Source organism: Ahaetulla prasina, chromosome 9 (genome assembly GCF_028640845.1).
Source record: "Ahaetulla prasina isolate Xishuangbanna chromosome 9, ASM2864084v1, whole genome shotgun sequence".
NCBI classification, from domain to species: Eukaryota; Metazoa; Chordata; class Lepidosauria; order Squamata; family Colubridae; genus Ahaetulla; species Ahaetulla prasina.
In genome coordinates, this window is record NC_080547.1 from 1,193,486 (window position 1) to 1,214,958 (window position 21,473).

The window sequence follows — 21,473 nt, forward strand, 5'->3', positions numbered from 1 at the left end:
GAGCAATGCTCTGAACCGGGGGGTGGGGGGTCTCCAACCTTGGCAAATTTTAAGACTTGTGGAGTTCAACTCCCAGAACTCCTCAGCCAGCAAAGCTGGGAGTTGAAGTCCACAAGTCTTAAAGCGGCCAAGGTTGGAGACCCCTAGTCTAAAGGGTCTTAGCTTTGGTGCCGGCAGGAATGCCAAGTGCTCCCTAGCAGCTGTGTGGGAGATTTTGACGGTAACCAGGAGGGGCGGCTGCTTTCCCTGCTGAGCGGTGCAGGGGGATCAGGGATCAGGACTCACGATTCTGATGACAGTCTAATGTTGGGCTGTCCACAGCATGGTGGCTTGAAAAGGGTCAAACCCGTCATTGAAGACCACCGAATACATGCTGGGAGTTGAACCAGGATTCTGGGAGTTGAAGTCCACAAGTCTTAAAGTGGCCATGGTTGGAGACCCCTGCTCTGAACCATCAACTAACCACAAGCGCTCAGTGTGTATCTGCTGAACCACCAAAAATGAACTGAGGTTTACGTTAATCAAGCTCAGTATATTGAAGGAACGCAGCTGGTTAAGCATGCAGGGAATGTGGTGTGTGGGACCGTTAAGAGTTGAGCAGGGCCGCTTAGGGTTATTCTTAGCAGCACATAATGCAGTTTGCAGGGCTGTCGATCCCTGGATGTGCTGGCCTTGCATTTTTCGACCTTGTTCTCAGAGGTCCTAATTGCAAGCAGATTATCCCCCCCCCCAACTTTCATGGAGAATGGACTTCCTCCGTTTTGCTTCGCACATCATGTTTGCCATAGATTTGCCTGGTGCACTGCAACGACTCTGTCATGGTAGAATGGAAGGAATGAGCTGGAAGGGACCTGGGAGGTCTTGTAGTCCAGCCCAGGGGTGAAATCCAGCAGGTTCTGACAGGTTCTGGAGAACCGGTAGTGGAAATTTTGAGTAGTTTGGAGAACCGGCAAATACCACCTCTGGCTGGCCCCAGAGTGGGGTGGGAATGGAGATTTTGCAGTATCCTTCCCCTGCCATGCCCACCAAGCCACGCCCACAGGACCGGTAGGAAACAAATTTGGATTTCATCCCTGGTCCAGCCCCTGCCTAGACCGTTTGAGAGAAGTGACTTTCTCGAAAGCCTCCAGTGATGACGGAGAGCCCAGGATTTCTGCACTAATAGTTGCGGGTAGAAGGAACCCAGGAGTGGCTTCTGTCATAAGATGCCGCAACGGTCATAAGGGCGAAGTCACTTTTTGCCAGGGCCGCTGTAACTTCGAACGGTCCCTAAACGAAGGGTTGTAAGTCGAGGACTGCCTGCCCCCCCCCTCCCCCGGTGCCGACGGCTGGGAGACTGCGGGCGGCAGAGCGGGCGAAAGGGGATCGGCGACGGGCCGCCCTCGACCGCTCTCCAACAACTCCCGGGCGCGAAGAGCGAGCCCAGAGCCCCGCCGGCCTCGCCGCGTCCGTCCGTGGCCCCAAGGCGGGACCGTCCCGCTTTCCCGGGCAGGAGAACCGGGCAACCCGCCACCCTCGGGCGCCGTCGCGGCTTCCCACCGCCCGCTCGGTCGGCACCGGCCCAAAGAGGTTCGCAGCCGCCCCGCTGCCCGCCATGAGCCGCCCGCCCCGTCGCTCCCGGCCGCCTCGCCTCGCCCGGCCGCCTACCTGCCTGCCTGCCTGCCTGCTCTCGCCGCCGCCCTGGAAGCCGCTCAGCCCGGCTCCGCTTCCTTTTCAGGGACGGCCAGGCCCGCCCTGGAGGGAGCGGTCACGGGGCAGCGCCTGATTTCCACGCCTGGCGGCTGCCGGGACTTCCGCGGATCGGGTTGCAGCGCAGCCGGGAAAGCAGCGGGGGCGCCGGCAGGGAGGGGCGCGGAAGGCCGGACGGAGCCGCTTTCCCTGAGGTCCCCCGACGGCTCCTTGGGCGCCCCACTATCCCTCCCTCCCTCCCTCCCTCCCTCCGTATCTATCTATCTATCTATCTATCTATCTATCTATCTATCTATCTATCTATCTATCTATCTATCTATCTATCTACCTACCTACCTACCTACCTACCTACCTACCTACCTACCTACCTACCTACCTACCTACCTACCTATGTCTATATCTAACTCTACCAATTTCTCTCTATCTCTATTTCTCTACCTATGTGTCCGTCCATCCCTCTCTCCCTCTCTAACTCTGTTTACCAATCTCTCTCTCTCTGTTTCTCTATCTACTTGTCTTTCCATCCATCCATATTTTGGATTGTTTTTGCAGGCTTTGCAGGCATTGACACTTTTGTGTATTGTGAGCGGGTAAGTTGTCCCGCATCTCCGTTCCCACATCCTGGTGGACTTGACAGCCTAGGTTAGGGTGGGACGGCTTCCCTCCAGAAGTTGTGGGCGCTCCATCACTGGAGGCTTTTAAGAAGAGATTGGACAACCATTTGTCTGGAATGATATTATAGGGTCTCCTGCCCTGGGCAAAGGGCTGGACTAGAAGACCTCCAAGGTCCCATCTAACTCTGTTATGATTCAATGATTGAATGATTCTGCAACCGCACCCTGGAAGCCCCACCTTGTTTGGAATCCAGGTGAGTCCTGGCAGCTTTCCAGGAGGAAAGGCCTGGATTGTTTAACCTCCCAGGTGCTCTTAGAGACACCAGATCACTTCCAAGTACAAAAAAGAAAAAGGGAAAAAATTGTCCACTTAACATATCCTGACAATTGGCGCAAATTCCTGATAAAGAAGCTCTTATTTTATGGGGCATTTTGTCTGCGAGAAGATGATAGAAGGGGGAGAATGATAGAGAGGGAAAATGGTGCGCCTGCTTCTTGTGCAAATGAAGCTTCACATGCGTGTGAATGCCTGCTACTCGTGCAAATGGAGCTGTGTGTGCAAGTGCATGCCCAGCTCGGTTCCAAACAGGCCACGGCCCAGGGATTGGGGACTCCTGCTATAAATCAAGGTAGGCTTTTTTTGTTTTTTTTCTAAAAAAAGCACATAATTCACTGTTCTTCGTTTATTTATTAAGTCAGATAAGTTTTAACTTTTTTCCTGCTTGAATGGATCAGAATTTAGAAGCCATTTTAATGTGGTTTGGCTATGGAAAACCATCCAGCTCCATTGCTAGTGATCACTTGTGCTTTGCCTACATTCTGCATTCTAGAGTTGAAGAAGTCGTGTCAACTTCACACATCCAGAAACGCTGAAAAGCAACTGGCTAAGAATACATTGAAAAATGTTCCTGCTCTTTAGCCTTTTTTTTTTTTACTCTTTTTACTGTATTCGAAGAAGGCATATAGGATGACATGACAATTGGTCTTGTTTAGTATAGGCATTTTGTGACTTCCCTGTTTCTCTTGGAGAGTAAAAACTCTCCAAGTCACAAAAAGGAAAAAAACGAAGTCACAAAATGCCTATGCTAAACAGGACCAATTGTCATGTTATCCTATATGCCTTCTTCAAATACACAGATGGATGCCCTGTTGCAAGAATTCTAAAAAATGATTTATTTTTGCAGTTAATATTGCTGTTATAATCTATATAGTCTTTCTGCCTGCCTGCCTATCTACCATCTGTAACACAAATGGACAATGCCGTATCATTTTAATGCTGGTGGCTAAAGCTGAAGAAGCTTCTTGGATGAGAAGCGAAATGTCTTCAAAGAAAAACCAGAAAGTCCAGTTGCCTCTTGAAAAAGCACCTTCGGGCTGGTGGCTATACTTTTGAGTGCCAGAAGGTGGCAGTATGACCACATACAAGCTGAATGAGAAGCTAGTTTACAGCCTTTAAAATGCTGAAAAAATACAGTTGATTGATGCTAATTGTCTTCACCCCTTGGGACTCATGCAATCATACAAACAGGATATTTTCTGATATTTGTTTACATATCTTTGTTACAGGCATAAGGTGTGTGAACCATTTTCTCAATCTCTAAATAGCAAATGTTCAGGGAGAGCAGAAATATTTGGAGTAAGTGTAAAACTGGAAAATAACATATGGGAGAGCTCTATTTCTGTCTTGGGTCTACTCTAGAGCAACTGTGTCTTATGCATCAGGCAGATAGCAGCTATCTTTTGTTCAAAGCCTGTGAGGTTTTTTGAGATTTGCTTGAATCATTTTGACGGTCAACAGTTTCTCACTGGATGGTCCTAGGTTGAAATGCTCCAGTATTACCACATACATGTAGTTCTCCACTTCTAACCATTCATTTATTGACCATCTGAATTTAACACCACTGAAAAAAGTGACTTATGACCAGTTTTCACACTTACAACCATTGCAACAATCCTGGGGTTACGTGATCAAAATTCAGACTCTTGACAACTGACATTGTGTTCCTATGACAGATGCCATGTCCCAGGGTCATCGCGAGCAAAGTCAATGGTGGAACAAGATTCAATGAACAGCTGTGTGACTAAATTAAAACCTCCAGTTATACAGGTTGTTAAATTGGGACAAAACTCCCTTAAAAATTGTCTTACTTTAAGCAACAAAATTTTTGGACTCAGCTGTGGTTAAAAGTCATGAACTATCAGGCAACAGTTACGGGAGAGGAATTATAAATTAACAATGTCCACAGCATATAAAGAAAATCAATACAAAATGTTTTATAGATGGCATATGCCACTTGAGAAACTGACAAAAATGTTTAAGGATAAATCAGCTAAATGTTGGAAATGTCATCAGTTACCAAGATCGTATTAGAATAGAATAGAATAGAATAGAATAGAATAGAATAGAATAGAATAGAATTTTATTGGCCAAGTGTGATTGGACACACAAGGAATTTGTCTTGGTGCATATGCTCTCAGTGTACATAAAAGAAAAGATACGTTCATCAAGGTACAACATTTACAACACAATTGATGATCAATATAGCAATATAAATCATAAGGATTGCCAGCAACAAGTTATAGTCATACAGTCATAAGTGGAAAGAGATTGGTGATGGGAACTATGAAACGATTAATAGTAGTGCAGATTCAGTAAATAGTCTGACAGTGTTGAGGGAATTATTTGTTTAGCAGAGTGATGGCCTTCGGGAAAAAACTGTTCTTGTGTCTAGTTGTTCTGGTGTGCAGTGCTCTATAGCCGCTTTTGAGGGTAGGAGTTGAAACAGTTTATGTCCAGGATGCGAGGGATCTGCAAATATTTTCACGGCCCTCTTCTTGATTCGTGCAGTATACAGGTCCTCAATGGAAGGCAAGTTGGTAGCAATTATTTTTCTGCAGTTCTAATTATCCTCTGAAGTCTGTGTTTTCTTGTTGGGTTGCAGAACCCAACCAGACAGTTATAGAGGTGCAAATGACAGACTCAATAATTCCTCTGTAGAACTGGATCAGCAGCTCCTTGGGCAGTTTGAGCTTACTGAGTTGGCGCAGAAAGAACATTCTTTGTTGTCCTTTTTTAATGATGTTTTTGATGTTAGCTGTCCATTTGAGATCTTGCGATATGATAGAACCCAGAAATTTGAAGGTTTCTACTGTTGATACTGTGTTGTCAAGTATTGTGAGAGGTGGAAGTATGGAAGGGTTTTTCCTAAAATCTACCACCATTTCTACGGTTTTGAGTGTGTTCAGTTCCAGATTGTTTTGGTTGCACCACAAGGCTAGTCGTTCGACCTCTCGTCTATATGCGGATTCGTCATTGTCTCGAATGAGACCAATCACTGTTGTGTCAACTTCAGTAGCTTAACAAATGGATCATTGGAGATGCAGTCATTGGTATACAGAGAGAAGAGAAGTGGGGAGAGCACACAGCCTTGGGGGGCCCCTGTGCTAATTGTACAGGTATTTGATGTGATCTTGCTTAGCTTCACCTGCTGCTTCCTGTTTGTTAGGAAGCTTGTGATCCACTTACAAGTCTGTTCCGGTACCTGTAGCTGGTTTAGCTTAGTTAGAAGAATGTTTGGAATGATGGTATTGAATGCTGAACTAAAGTCTACAAAGAGGACCCTTGCATAGGTCTTTGGAGACTCAAGATGTTGTAGGATGTAGTGCAGAGCCATATTAACAGCATCATCTGTTAATCTATTTGCTCGGTATGCAAATTGCAAGGGGTCTAAAAGCGGATTCGTGATGGTTTTCAGGTAGGAAAGCACTAGCCTTTCAAAGGTTTTCATGACTACAGATGTTAGAGCAACTGGTCTGTAGTCATTCAGTTCCTTGATGGTGGGCTTCTTCGGCACTGGGATGATGGTAGAGCGTTTGAAGCAAGAAGGAACATAGCACATCTCTAGTGATTTATTGAAAATATGGGTGAAGATGGCATGTCCATCACATTATCATATGTGATGGACATGCCTGGAAGCCAAAAACTATTGGGAGAAAGTAAAGGGTTGGTTAGAAGAAATGATTCAGCAACACATTGACTCAAAACCTGAGCTGTTCTTATTGGGGTTTCTACCAGAGAAAATCAGTAAAGAAAATACCTATTTGATTATACATGTAATTACAGCAGCAGGAATTGTTTTTGTGCAAAATTTGAAAGCCGAGAAAATACCCCTGGAAGGAGAAATTATTAGAAAAAAATTAGATTGTGCAGAAATGAACAGATTAACTCTGATGATTAAAGAGAGAATTCAGAATATTTTAAGATATGGGATAAATTTTACCATTGGTTAGAAGAGAGGTATAGCTAAGCAATGGATAATTATGTAAGAAAATGATCGTAATGTAATTGTGGAAAAATGGTAATAGTTTAAATTGAAGTGAAGAAAGAAACAACAAAATGATGGAGCCAGGAAGAAAACACCGAGATGTCAGATGAAAGGAATTACTGATGTTTTAAATGTATGTTTGTCTATAAAAATAAAAAACTTTTTTTTTTAAAAAAAGTCATGGACTATCTGTACAAACTATCTTCCCCTCTTCCCTTCCCGTGCATCTTTGTTTAAAATCTAAATTACCCTTCTGGAGACTAAGCGTGCATACCCTACCAAGTCTTAGTTGGTTTAACCATGGTTAGGGAATATAAACCATTGTCTGAGTTTTTCACTTTATGTTAATACCTCTGGAACTGAGCTGCAAAACCTCAGATGGACACTAGATGGCAGCAGATAATTTGTTCTTTCATTCTCTCATTCATTTATCCATTCATTCAATTTAGGGGTTCTCCAACTTCAGAAACTCTGAAAAATTAAAAAAAAATCAATAATGGGAACAATGTCAGGAAGGAGCTACTTAATTGGATAAAAAGTTACAGGAACCCATCCCAAGACCTGGGACAACAGCCAGGTTTTTGGATACCTTTTCGAAGATGTTTTGCTTCTCATCCAAAAAGCTTCATCCAGTCAGAGCTGAAGAAACGTCTTGGATGAGAAGCGGAAAAAACAAGAAGGTCCAGTTGCCTTCGTTGCTGCATACAGCTCTCAAAGGGTCTCCCTCCACCTCTTCTTGGCTCCAGAGAAGCCCCTGGAGTGTGTGACCACCAAGGGCAAGAAAGACGACTCAGCATAAGCTGCCCTCCCCTGCACCAACAGAGGGCCTGATCCTGCCAAGACAGGCCTCTGCACTTTAGCACAGCTTCAGTTGGCTCAGTGTGAACCAAGCATCTTCCTTCCTAGACACAAGGACAGTTTTTCCCCAAACGCCATCACTCTGCTAAACCAATAATCCCCTCAACACTGTCAAACTATTCACTAAGTCTGTGCTACTATTAATCTTCTCATCATTCCCATCACCCATCTCCTCCCACTTTTGACTGTAACTTTGTTGCTTGTATCCTTACGATTTATATTGATATTGTTTTCTGATTGCTTATTTGTACCCTATGACTGTCATTAAGTGTTGTGCCTTATGATTCTTGACGAACGTATCTTTTCTTTTACGTACACTGAGAGTGTATGCACCAAAGACAAATTCCTTGTGTGTCCAATCACACTTGGCCAATAAAAAATTCTATTCTATGGGGGCTCCAGTGACGTCACCCTCCTGCTGGGTGCTCAAACAGAGCACTCCGTGTTAGAAGATTGTAAAAGTCAGTGAAACAGAAAATAAATCACTGTTCACTGAGCTTAGCATAATCTCTGGGTGAAAGAGATTATCAGAATTGTGGAAGAGTGGCAGGTCTGACAGGGGGTTTGCTCTCAAGAGCGAATTTTCCTGGATTTATGACCCCACCGAATTCCACTCCTTCCAACTTCAGCACGCCCCTGTTTTTATCAGGGAAAAGGAGAGGAATGTTGCTTCTGCTCTAGAGAACTTATTAAATTGATTGATATTCCAAGCAGACGGGAATTTCACAAGCGTTCGAACTTTGATGTAGAATCAGCACGGCAAGTACCGACTCCCTTTTTGAAATTTGAAACCTTTCTTTGTCTTTGATTAATTGACTTTTAAAATGGCGTCTAAAAGTGAAAGTAAAATTTTTTAGTACGATGAAGCAGCGTTACTTGTGGATTGTTACAAACGGAGTTTTTTTTATACTGAAAGGAGGGAAGGAGAGTTATTAAGTTTGAATTCCTGATTCTTTTGAAGACAGAATGGCAGCTAAACCTTTAAAGCCTTCTGGAAGAAGGGGATCTGAACCAAGTCTTGAGGAAAATATTGAAAGAACAATTAAAACTTTCTGAAGATAGGCAAAAGAGATGATGGAGAATTTTAATGCAAAAATAAGAGAAGATATTCTTATGGCAGTTCAAGGACTGAGTAAAAATTGAAGGATTGGAAGTGGAAATGCAACAGATCTCCCAGTCAAATAAGTATTTAGAAGATGAAATGAAAGGTGTTCAGAAAAAAGTGGATCAAAATGAAGATCAGGTTGTGATATTACAATATAAACTTATGGAAGGAGCTCTTAGAATTGTGGTATGCAAGAAGAGCGTGGAGAAGACTTAAGAAAATTATATCAGAAGCATTGGCTGAATTTATTGAAGCGGACCCCAAGAGGTAGCTTACCAAATTGATAAAATATATAGAGTTAATTCTGGATTGCAAGACAGAGAAAGCTTCCTCGGACATTGTGGTTTATTTTGTGAAAAGGACTATGAGAAATCAAATTCTGCAAGTTTCATATCAGACAACTTTAAAAATTGGAGAACAGGAGTTGAAGGTGTTGAAAGAGATTCCTTCAAAGATGTTAAGAGACAGGAAGCAATTTGCTTTTTTTACACAAGAACTTAAAAAACATCAGATTCAATTCAGATGGGAGGTGCCAGTTGGACTGACACTATTCTATCAAGGAAGGAGATATAGAATTGACACGGTTTTAAAGGCAAAGGATTTTCTTTCTACAGTTTTGAAAGTCGAAATAGAAGTGATAGAAAAACATCAAGAGACTCAAGAAGGCGTGGTGACCCAAGAGCCTTTATTGCTGCCAGTATTAGAGGAACCACAAGAGCAAAGGGTGACAAGAGGAGCCCTTAAGCGTAAAGAAGAGCAACAGTCTCAAAGTAAAAGTCAGGATCCCATTATGGAAGCTGTGGGAGGAGCTAGACGGAAGATACCGGAGGAGGAGCTTCGTTGTCTGCTTCAAAGCTTCAGGAGGCCAGTAATGGCAAATAGAATCTTGTCATGGAATGTTAATGGCTTGAATTCAGCTCAGAAAAGAAGGAAAATATTTCACTACTTGAAACAATTTAAAATGATGTGATTTGTTTGCAAGAGACACATATAAAATTATCAGACCAAAAATATTTAATTAATTCAAAATTGGGTAACCATTTTGTTGCATCAGCTTTGGAAAAGAAGCATGGAATTGTTGTATATATCAGGAAGGATATACCAACTAAGCTAATTGAGGCAGATATTCAAGGAAGATTTATTGCTATTGAACTGGTGATAGATGCAAAAGACTTTGTTGATAGGTATTTACGCACCTAATCAGCAACAAGAAAAGTTTTACAAAATGTTACATGAGAGGTTGACCTCTGGGATTATAGTTCGTTTATTTTATTAGGAGACTGGAATGGAGTAATTGATACAAGAAGGATAAGAGAACTTCCTCCAAGAAGATACCTATACATGCAAAATTACCAAAATCTTTTTGAAATGATGGAAGACTTTGAGTTTAGAGATATATGGAGGTTACGGAATCCAGATGAGAGAGATTTTACTTTTTTTCTGATAGGCATCAATCTTTTCACGCATTGATTTTATTTTAATTTCTAATGACTTGCTTTCTAGGGTGAAGAAAACGAAGATATTTCGAGGTGTTTAACTGACCATAGCCCAGTATGGATGGAATTATTACAAGGGAAAAAGGTGGTAGAACATGGAGGTTGAATGAAAATCTGTTTAGATATGAGGATAATGTAACTTATTGTAAGAAACAGTTAAAAGAATTTTTGATTTTAATATGTACAAAGGGACACCTATAGGAACTGTGTGGAAGCGAGCAAAGCGTTTATTAGAGGATATTGATTTTATTTGGACAACAGGCAAAGGAATAATAAACAAAAGCAGCGTAGATATTTGGAAGAAGAAATTCAAAGGAAGCAACAGTTATTAATTCAAAACCCACAAGATCATAAACTTAAAGAGGCTATAAAAACATTACAGAGTCAATTTAATATGTTAATGGCAGACCAGGTGGCAACGAATATACAATATGCTAAACATAATACTTTTGTAATGCAAATAAACCTGGGAGATGGTTGGCATATAATTTAAGGAAGAAACAGAAAGCACGTGTCATACAAAAATAGAATATAAAGGTAAAGAGACATATCAACAGGATAAAATTAAAAGGCATTCTCAGAATTTTATACTGCACTATATGCAAAAGACAAAATATTGATAGGGACATTTATGATTATTTGAAAGATTATAAGGTGAATATTCTAACATTAGAACAGAGGGAGGAGCTGAACCGCCGATAGCTACTGGAGAAATAGTGGAGGCAATTAAACAATTAAAATGGGAAAACCCTGGTACAGATGGTCTTACAGCAACTTATTATAAAAAACACAGGATGAAATATTAGGCCCACTTAAAGAATTATTTAATCAGATACAATTAGGAGTGGAATACCCCGTCATGGAAAACATCTTTATTTCACTGATACCAAAGAGGAGCAAGACTGCTCTAAACCTGGTAACTATAGGCCGATTTCACTTTTAAATAATGATTATAAGATTTTGTAAAATAATAGCAAATAGATTAATGTTAGTTTTACAACAAAGAATTCATACTGATCAATCTGGTTTTATAAAAGGGAGGCAGATGAGGAATAATGTTAGACAGATTATTAATATATTGGAATATTTGGAAAAGAAGAATACTTCAGCGGCACTTATTTTTTTGGATGCAGAGAAAGCCTTTGATCGATTGCATTGGGATTTTTTATTTAAATTAATAGAGAAAATGCAATTTGGAGACTGTTTTATTAGAATAATTAAAGCGATTTATGGAGAGCAAACAGCACAGATTATAGTAAATGGTAGTTTGACAGAAGTTATTAAGATTGCGAAAGGAACAAGACAGGGATGTCCCTTATCACCATTATTGTTTGTTTTGACTCTGGAACCATTATTAGATAAAATACGAGAATTAATGAAAATAGAGGGAATTAAGATTAGACAATATGAGTACAAAGTTAGAGCTTTTGCAGATGATGTAGTGGTTACGTTAATGAATCCTATAAATTCAAGTAGATTTTTGTTGGAAGTAATTGATAAATATGGAAAGGTATCAGGATTTAAAATAAATCAGAATAAAACAAAAGTGATAATTAAAAATATGTCTATACAACAGAAACAAAAACTAGAGGAAATGACAGGATTTGAGGTAGTAAAAAAGGTTAAATATTTAGGGTCTATATTAGCTCATCGAACAAGAAACTTTATAAGAATAATTATGACTTGCTATGGCAAAAGTTCAGAATGATATGAGTGGCTGGAAGAAATTGCAGTTATCCCTATTGGGAAGGATTGCGGCTATTAAAATGAATGTGTTACCTAGATTTTGTTTCTGTTCCAGATGATACCTATAATTAAAAGGATAAAAATTTGGAAGATTGGCAGAGTGGGATTAATAAATTTATATGGCAGGGTAAAAAGGCGAGGTTAAAATGAAAATAATACAGGATTCACGGAAAGAGGTGGTTTAAGAATGCCTAATTTTAAACTATATTATGAAGCAGTAACCCTTTCAGTAATAAGTGACTGGTTTAACTTAACAGAGGAAAGAATTTTGAATATAGAAGGTTATGACTTGTTATATGGATGGCATGCGATTTATTTTATGGAAAAAGTGGATAGGGCTTTTAAGAATCATGTGTTGAGAAGTGCTCTTTATGGTCTGGAATAAATATTCCTATAAATTAGATTATAAGATTCCTATATGGGCGAGCCCTAGACATGCAATAGAGAATATAAATATAGCACAGAAACAGGAAATGATTACATATAAAGAACTTTTGTATGCTGAAGGAGGTACACTGCAATTAAAATCATTACAGGTATTAAATGAAGAAGGAGGAATTATACTTGGTTTCAATATGGGCAAATAAGTGCTAGATGGAAAGAAGATCAAAAATTGGTATAATGCAAAGGAGGAAAATTTAATAAAGCAAATTAGAAATCAGACCCAGGAGCATATAAAGAGATTGTATAATGTGTTGCTGGAAATAGATTGGGAAAAGGATTTGGTAAAGGATTGTATGATAAAATGGGCACAGAATATTCAGGAACCAATAATGTTGGAAACATGGGAGAAAATTTGGGTTAGAAATGTTAAGTTTACACAAGCACAGAATTACCACTGAAAAACCATTGCAAACAATCCTGATCAAAAGACAACTGAATGACAAATAAGTCAATGGTGGAACAAGATTCAATGAACAGCTGTGTGACTAAATTAAAACCCAGTTATACAGGTTGTTAAATTGGGACAAAATCTTAAAAATTGTCTTACTTTAAGCAAAATTTTATTTTGGTTATGTAAAAGTCATGAACTACCAGGCAACAGTTACGGGAGAGGAATTATAAATTAACAATGTCCACAGCATATAAAGAAAATCAATACAAAATGTTTTATAGATGGCATATGCCACTTGAGAAACTGACAAAAATGTTTAAGGATAAATCAGCTAAATGTTGGAAATGTCATCAGTTACCAAGATCGTATTAGAATAGAATAGAATAGAATAGAATAGAATAGAATAGAATAGAATAGAATTTTATTGGCCAAGTGTGATTGGACACACAAGGAATTTGTCTTGGTGCATATGCTCAGTGTACATAAAAGAAAAGATACGTTCATCAAGGTACAACATTTACAACACAATTGATGATCAATATAGCAATATAAATCATAAGGATTGCCAGCAACAAGTTATAGTCATACAGTCATAAGTGGAAAGAGATTGGTGATGGGAACTATGAAACGATTAATAGTAGTGCAGATTCAGTAAATAGTCTGACAGTGTTGAGGAATTATTTGTTTAGCAGAGTGATGGCCTTCGGGAAAAACTGTTCTTGTGTCTAGTTGTTCTGGTGTGCAGTGCTCTAGCGTCTTTGAGGGCAGGAGTTGAAACAGTTTATGTCCAGGATGCGAGGATCTGCAAATATTTTCACGGCCTCTTCTTGATTCGTGCAGTATACAGGTCCTCAATGGAAGGCAAGTTGGTAGCAATTATTTTTCTGCAGTTCTAATTATCCTCTGAAGTCTGTGTTTTTCTTGTTGGGTTGCAGAACCGAACCAGACAGTTATAGAGGTGCAAATGACAGACTCAATAATTCCTCTGTAGAACTGGATCAGCAGCTCCTTGGGCAGTTTGAGCTTACTGAGTTGGCGCAGAAAGAACATTCTTTGTTGTCCTTTTAATGATGTTTTGATGTTAGCTGTCCATTTGAGATCTTGCGATATGATAGAACCCAGAAATTTGAAGGTTTCTACTGTTGATACTGTGTTGTCAAGTATTGTGAGAGGTGGAAGTATGGAAGGTTTTCCTAAAGTCTACCACCATTTCTACGGTTTTGAGTGTGTTCAGTTCCAGATTGTTTTGGTTGCACCACAAGGCTAGTCGTTCGACCTCTCGTCTATATGCGGATTCGTCATTGTCTCGAATGAGACCAATCACTGTTGTGTCAACTTCAGTAGCTTAACAAATGGATCATTGGAGATGCAGTCATTGGTATACAGAGAGAAGAGAAGTGGGGAGAGCACACAGCCTTGGGGGGCCCCTGTGCTATTTGTACAGGTATTTGATGTGATCTTGCTTAGCTTCACCTGCTGCTTCCTGTTTGTTAGGAAGCTTGTGATCCACTTACAAGTCTGTTCCGTACCTGTAGCTGGTTTAGCTTAGTTAGAAGAATGTCTGGAATGATGGTATTGAATGCTGAACTAAAGTCTACAAAAGGACCCTTGCATAGGTCTTTGGAGACTCAAGATGTTGTAGGATGTAGTGCAGAGCCATATTAACAGCATCATCTGTTGATCTATTTGCTCGGTATGCAAATTGCAAGGGGTCTAAAAGCGGATTCGTGATGGTTTTCAGGTAGGAAAGCACTAGCCTTTCAAAGGTTTTCATGACTACAGATGTTAGAGCAACTGGTCTGTAGTCATTCAGTTCCTTGATGGTGGGCTTCTTCGGCACTGGGATGATGGTAGAGCGTTTGAAGCAAGAAGGAACATAGCACATCTCTAGTGATTTATTGAAAATATGGGTGAAGATGGCATGTCCATCACATTATCATATGTGGTGGACATGCCTGGAAGCCAAAAACTATTGGGAGAAAGTAAAGGGTTGGTTAGAAGAAATGATCCAGCAACACATTGACTCAAAACCTGAGCTGTTCTTATTGGGGTTTCTACCAGAGAAAATCAGTAAAGAAAATACCTATTTGATTATACATGTAATTACAGCAGCAAGAATTGTTTTTGTGCAAAATTTGAAAGCAGAGAAAATACCCCTGGAAGGAGAAATTATTAGAAAAAATTTAGATTGTGCAGAAATGAACAGATTAACTCTGATGATTAAAGAGAGAATTCAGAATATTTTAAGATATGGGATAAATTTTACCATTGGTTAGAAGAGAGGTATAGCTAAGCAATGGATAATTATGTAAGAAAATGATCGTAATGTAATTGTGGAAAAATGGTAATAGTTTAAATTGAAGTGAAAGAAACAACAAAATGATGGAGCCAGGAAAAAAACACCGAGATGTCAGATGGAAGGAATTACTGATGTTTTAAATGTATGTTTGTCTATAAAAATAAAAAACTTTTTTTTAAAAAAAAGTCATGGACTATCTGTACAAACTATCTTCCCCTCTTCCCTTCCCGTGCATCTTTGTTTAAAATCTAAATTACCCTTCTGGAGACTAAGCGTGCATACCCTACCAAGTCTTAGTTGGTTTAACCATGGTTAGGGAATATAAACCATTGTCTGAGTTTTTCACTTTATGTTAATACAACCTCTGGAACTGAGCTGCAAAACCTCAGATGGACACTAGATGGCAGCAGATAATTTGTTCTTTCATTCTCTCATTCATTCATCCATTCATTCAATTTAGGGGTTCTCCGACTTCAGAAACTCTGAAAAATTTAAAAAAAAATCAATAATGGGAACAATGTCAGGAAGGAGCTACTTAATTGGATAAAAAGTTACAGGAACCCATCCCAAGGCCTGGGACAACAGCCAGGTTTTTGGATACCTTTTCGAAGATGTTTTGCTTCTCATCCAAAAAGCTTCATCCAGTCAGAGCTGAAGAAACGTCTTGGATGAGAAGCGGAAAAAACAAGAAGGTCCAGTTGCCTTCGTTGCTGCATACAGCTCTCAAAGGGTCTCCCTCCACCTCTTCTTGGCTCCAGAGAAGCCCCTGGAGTGTGTGACCACCAAGGGCAAGAAAGACGACTCAGCATAAGCTGCCCTCCCCTGCACCAACAGAGGGCCTGATCCTGCCAAGACAGGCCTCTGCACTTTAGCACAGCTTCAGTTGGCTCAGTGTGAACCAAGCATCTTCCTTCCTAGACACAAGGACAGTTTTTCCCCAAACGCCATCACTCTGCTAAACCAATAATCCCCTCAACACTGTCAAACTATTCACTAAGTCTGTGCTACTATTAATCTTCTCATCATTCCCATCACCCATCTCCTCCCACTTTTGACTGTAACTTTGTTGCTTGTATCCTTACGATTTATATTGATATTGTTTTCTGATTGCTTATTTGTACCCTATGACTGTCATTAAGTGTTGTGCCTTATGATTCTTGACGAACGTATCTTTTCTTTTATGTACACTGAGAGTGTATGCACCAAGACAAATTCCTTGTGTGTCCAATCACACTTGGCCAATAAAAAATTCTATTCTATTCTATTCTATTCTATTCTATTCTATTCTATTCTATTCTATTCTATTCTATTCTATTCTATTCTATTCTATTCTATTCTATTCTACTCTACTCTATTCTATTCTATTCTATTGAAGGAGACCAGGGTGTGTAGATAGATATAAATTACAATGTCCTTCCTGTCAAAGACTACTTCAGCTTCAATTGCAACAATACACGAGCACACAATAGATTTAAGCTTAAATGTTAACCGCTCCAATCTTGATTGCAGAAAATATGGCTTTAGTAACCGAGTTGTTAATGCCTGGAATACACTACCTGACTCTGTGGTCTCTTCCCAAAATCCCCAAAGCTTCAACCAAAAACTGTCTACCATTGACCTCACCCCATTCCTAAGAGGTCTGTAAGGAGCGTGCATAAGAGCACCAGCGTGCCTTCCCTTCCTGTCCTATTGTTTCCTTTCGTTATATCCATAACGATATAGTCATTACATATTTATACTCATATATATGCTTATATTTTGTGTAATTATTTATAGTCATTACATACTCACACTCATATATATGCTTATATATTGTGTAATTATTTCATGCTTATGCTTATATATACTGTGTGACAAAATAAATAAATAAATATAAAACATGATAGATGTAAACCATGATAATAATAAGCCAGGAAGCCGTAATTGGCCTCTGAATTTCCCAGAATGCCTCTGGGGGTGGGGGTGGCTGGCACTATGAGTTGAAAACTTCACCTTCTCTTCCCTGCACCGCTATTCCAATCGAGGGTCCTCGGGGTGGGGTGGGGTGCATGCTGGCAGCAGAGGATTATGGGAATCGGAGTCCAAAAGACTTTGTGTAAGCACTCAATGGGGTGGGGATGGGAAAGCTTGCAGGGAACTGCCTTGTTTAGAATCAGCCGCGGGTGTAGTGGGTGCTAAATGGCTGGGAAAGGGGGCTACAAATCCATCCCCCCTTGGGATCATTTAGAAAGGCAGCCCTTTCAAGCAGGGGTCTCCAACCTTGGCCACTTTTAAGCCTGGAGGACTTCAACTCCCAGAATACCCCAGCCAGCAAAGCTTTTCAGGTGCTTTTCAGCAAAGCTGGCTGGGGTATTCTGGGAGTTGAAGTCCTCCAGGCTTAAAAGTGGCCAAGGTTGGAGACCCCTACTTTAAACCTCCCCACCCCTCCGCGCGGGGCTCCAACGTCACGATGACGGGAACCGAGAGTCAGTCTATGGAAAAGGTTGGGGTATCGGGAACCCCCCCGCCAGACACTCCGAGCGAAGAACCTGGCGGATTTACACGTCCCGTAATCCCCCCCCCCTCCCACTTTCCCCCGTTTCTATCTGGGATTTGTAGTCTCCGGGGGGGGGGAGCGGGTCCGGCGCCTCAACCGCGGAGGGAAACTACTCTTCCCAGCATGCCAAGCGGAAGAACGGCTGGTGCGATTTTGAAAAGAAGGTGGACGGAGCGGGAGGGGGGGCAGAAAAGTAAAAGGAGCCCCTTCGCGAAGCTCCTCCTCCCCCTCCTCTCCTCCCCGCTTGGGGTTTTCAAGGGGGGCCAGGCAGCGGCTGGGGTGGGGGAAGAGAGGAAGGGCGGGCGAAGGGTTCCCTCCTCCTCCTCCTCCTCCTCCTCCTCCTCCTCGCTCGAGGGGGGGGGAAGCGGCCCTTCCTGTGACGGTCCATTTCCTGGCCGGAGCGGGCCGCGGGCGGAGGGGGAGACGGGCAGCGGCGGCGGCTGCTCGGCATGGTCTTCTCGCTGCCGGCCCCTCGGCTGCCTCCGCCGCCCCCCGCCCGCCGCCTCTTCCTCCTCCGGCCGCTGCTACAGTGTAGCGATGCTGCAGGGCCGGCGCGGCGCCCGCAGCGGAAGCCGCGAGGGTAACATTGTGGCCCGGCCAGGTAGCTGCGCCCGCGGGAGGCCGGAGGGGGAAGGGAAGAGGGAGGGAGGAGGGGGGAGGCCGCGACCCTTCGGCCAGCTCCTGTGGGGAGGGGGAGGAGGAGGAGGAGGAGGAGGGGGGCAGAAAAGTAAAAGGAGCCCTTCATGAAGCTCCTCCCTCCTCTCCTCCCCGCTTGGGGTTTCAAGGGGCCAGGCAGCGGCTGGGGTGGGGGAAGAGAGGAAGGGCGGGCGAAGGGTTCCCTCCTCCTCCTCCTCCTCCTCCTCCTCCTCCTCGCTCGAGGGGGGGGGAAGCGGCCCTTCCTGTGACGGTCCATTTCCTGGCCGGGGGGGGCCGCGGGCGGAGGGGGGGACGGGCAGCGGCGGGGGCTGCTCGGCGTGGTCTTCTCGCTGCCGGCCCCTCGGCTGCCCCCGCCGCCCCTCGCCTGCCGCCTCTCCCCCCCCCGGCCGCTGCTACAGTGTAGCGATGCTGCAGGGCCGGCGCGGCGCCCGCAGCGGAAGCCGCGAGGGTAACATTGTGGCCCGGCCAGGTAGCTGCGCCCGCGGGAGGCCGGAGGGGGAAGGGAAGAGGGAGGGAGGGGGGAGGCCGCGACCCTTCGGCCAGCTCCTGTGGGAGGGGAGGAGGAGGAGGAGGAGGAGGGGCAAGGAGGGGCTGCCCGCGCCTCCTTTCTGTGGGGGCTTAAAAGGCTCTTCGGCTGCTGCTGTGGGGAGGAGGGCGCCCTGACCCTCTTCCTCCTCCTTTGGGGGATTTAGGACGGCAACCCTGGGCCTCCTCGGCCTCTCCTGCCGGCCTCTCCTGCTTCTCTTTCTCCCCCTTCCCCAGCTCCTGGCTCCTCACCTGAGCCCCTTCCCATCCCTTCCAAGAACACCTCCCTAATCTTGTCCCCTGAACCTCTGAGGCCACTGACCGACCTATATAAATAACCTCTCTCTTTTTTTTCTCCTCCCCTCCACAGGTCTGAGTGCGAATCACAGCCGGGCTCTGCCTTCCTGGACGGGGAGAGCGAAACCCTCCTGGGCTGCCCTTTAAGGAGGGGGAAGCAGAAGAGCTTGCCTCCCCCCCCTCCCCAATCATTCCTTTCGTCCGGCCGCCTGGCAGGGAGTTCTTCTCCGTTTGACCTTCTCCCTCCCTCTGTGGGGTCTGTGGTGGAGGGAAGCCTGACACCCCCCTAGCTGAAGAAGAAGAAGAAGAAGCCAAGGGGGGGGGACACACGACAGGTTGGCACTTTGGGGACCATGAAGAAATTTTTTGACTCTCGCCGGGAGCAGGGAGGATCCGGAGCCGGTTCGGGCCCCCTTGGAGGCGGGAGTAGCAGCAGCAGCACCGGGCCTGGGAGTGGATATGTTGGCCGAGTCTTCAATGTGGGGAGACAGCAGGTGACGGTGGAGGAGGTGGTGGCAGAAGGTAAGCCCCATAGCCCCGTCTTCCTCCCCTCCCTCCCCACAGCTAATCCAATTAGGGGGCAAACAGGCTTAAATTTAATTTGGGCATTGATCTTCCACAATCCCACAGTCTTGTCTTGTTGTGGAAAGCTCCTCCTCCTGAGAATTCCCTTTTTAATTAAAATGTGCTATGTATATATATATATTTATATATGGTGCTGAGGGCTAAGAGGGATGAATGTCATAGGCAGCAGGGTCTCTCCAACCCAGGCAACTTTTAAGATTTTTGGGACTTCAACTCCCAGGATCCCTCAGCCAACCAAGCTGGCTCCCAAGAATCCTGGGAGTTGAAGTCCACGAGTTGCCAGGTTTGGAGACCCTCCGGCATAGGGGGACAACCCAGCCTTGAGTTTCCAATCAACAGGCAGCCCTAAAACAGTCCCTCTGAGAACGTGCTCTCTCCCACCCATTTCCTTCACCCGCGTAATAATGTACCAATCCTTCCCCCTTCCTTAATGGTGTTACGTAATGTGCTTGGCTTCGCTGATGCAAATGCCGGTGAGAAAGCCGAGCGAGGGCTGTAAATAAAGGGATAATGAGATGCATAGGTGGAATTTCCTCTCTGTATTCAGAGCCTTTGCTGCGTCACAAGGCTGAGAGGTGGCCCGTTTGTCACCAGGGGTTCCGGGCCCCAAAAGCTGGGGTTCTCTTTTAACCCCGGCAAGGGGCTCCCTAAAGATTACACTCTGCCCATGGGCTATGCAGAAAACAAAACAACAATCCTGGCTTGCATTGGAGCTAAAAACACACTTGCTTTTGCCTGTGAAAGCTCAATTTTGTTTTCATCCTTGGTTGGTTTATTAATCAGATTAATTTAGCCGCTGGTGCCGGTGTAAGGGGCAAATTCTGTAGGGAAGAAGCAGGGTTGACCTTCCAGGTTTCTTTGTTTCTTGATGTGGTGATGGACAGGCATCATTGGGGGGGGAGGGGGAGAAAAGAGTTGAGGCTTATGCAATGCATCATGAATGCCCAGCGAGAGAAAGAGGGAAATTGCTTAGCGGAATGCAATAGGGGTGATCCTGGCTTCCTTAGGGATGGGCAATTCTCTATCCTTCTGCTAGGGCTGTTCGCTCCAGCATATATGAGAGACCAAGTGGTGCATCTTCCATGCCGGGCTTTGGAGTGGAACCAGCTGAGATGGATTCCGATTCTGAGCCCAGGTTTCCAAGTTGCTGCTGGTCAGGATAGATTGCCGCAGACAGGGCACAAGGGATTGGGCAAGCAGCCAGACCTCCTCATGTCTCTCCCACTTGCTCCAACAATTATGAAGCCTGGACAAAATGCTGACTCCCAAATTTACGCGGCCGACCCTGGGCGGGGTGAATCTTGCTGATTCAGAGGAGATCTCGTCTAGGCAGGGATCTCAGGAGGGGAGCTTTCAGTCAGGTGGGTCCTGCAGGGAAGTTACAGCCTTCTTTGTGGTTAAGTAATTACTGAATGAGCCTCATGAGCTGCTTGCCAGCTTCATGGAGAGAATGTGATCCCTTCGTTCCACCTACCTCACCCCGAAACTTACCTGCTTGTACCTCAATTTAGTGAGGTTGGAATGAGGGCAATGTGGTTGGTCTCTCTAAACTACGGCTTATTTTTATTGGAAGAAATCGGTGTTGTTCTCCCGTCCTTTCCCCATCCTGGGGAATGTTGAGACCTACGTTACGATTGTTGAAATGGAGATGGGCTAAAGCAGGGGTCTCTAACCTCGGCAATTTTAAGACTTGTGGACTTCAACTCCCAGAATCCCCCAGCCAGCTTTGCTGGAATTCTGGGAGTTGAAGTCCGCCAGGCTTAAAGTTGCCAAGGTTGGAGACCCCTGGGCTAAAGTGTAGATCCGGGAGTATCAGAGCAGGAACTTAAGCTAAGCTTGGGCTGAAGACCCCAGACTTATTCCCTGGGCTGGGGAAGGGCTGGCTGGACTCTGGGCCAGTTTGCCT

General features: G+C 43.9%; 2 protein-coding genes across 25 annotated transcripts in view; one reads left to right on the plus strand and one right to left on the minus strand.

The window, feature by feature from the left end:
- Positions 1–1,788, minus strand: part of ANXA4 (annexin A4) — a 28,132-nt gene extending 26,344 nt beyond the window's left edge. The window contains exon 1 of one of the 4 annotated variants that reach the window (XM_058194300.1): positions 1,648–1,788. The gene's annotated coding sequence lies outside the window, so the exon portion shown is untranslated. The remainder of the gene's footprint in view (positions 1–1,647) is intronic. The other 3 variants (XM_058194298.1, XM_058194297.1, XM_058194299.1) reach the window with 3 other exon arrangements.
- Positions 1,789–1,927: 139 nt separating this feature from the next.
- AAK1 (AP2 associated kinase 1) overlaps positions 1,928–21,473 on the plus strand; it is a 91,142-nt gene continuing 71,596 nt past the window's right edge. For 14 of the 21 annotated variants that reach the window (XM_058194271.1, XM_058194273.1, XM_058194272.1 and 11 more), the window contains exons 1-2: positions 18,439–18,629; positions 19,056–19,504. In XM_058194271.1, coding sequence (XP_058050254.1) covers positions 19,336–19,504 — 169 coding nt within the window. In that variant the 5' untranslated portion in view covers positions 18,439–18,629; positions 19,056–19,335. Of the gene's footprint in view, positions 2,933–18,437; positions 18,630–19,055; positions 19,505–21,473 lie in introns of those variants that run through there. The other 7 variants (XM_058194264.1, XM_058194270.1, XM_058194266.1 and 4 more) reach the window with 3 other exon arrangements.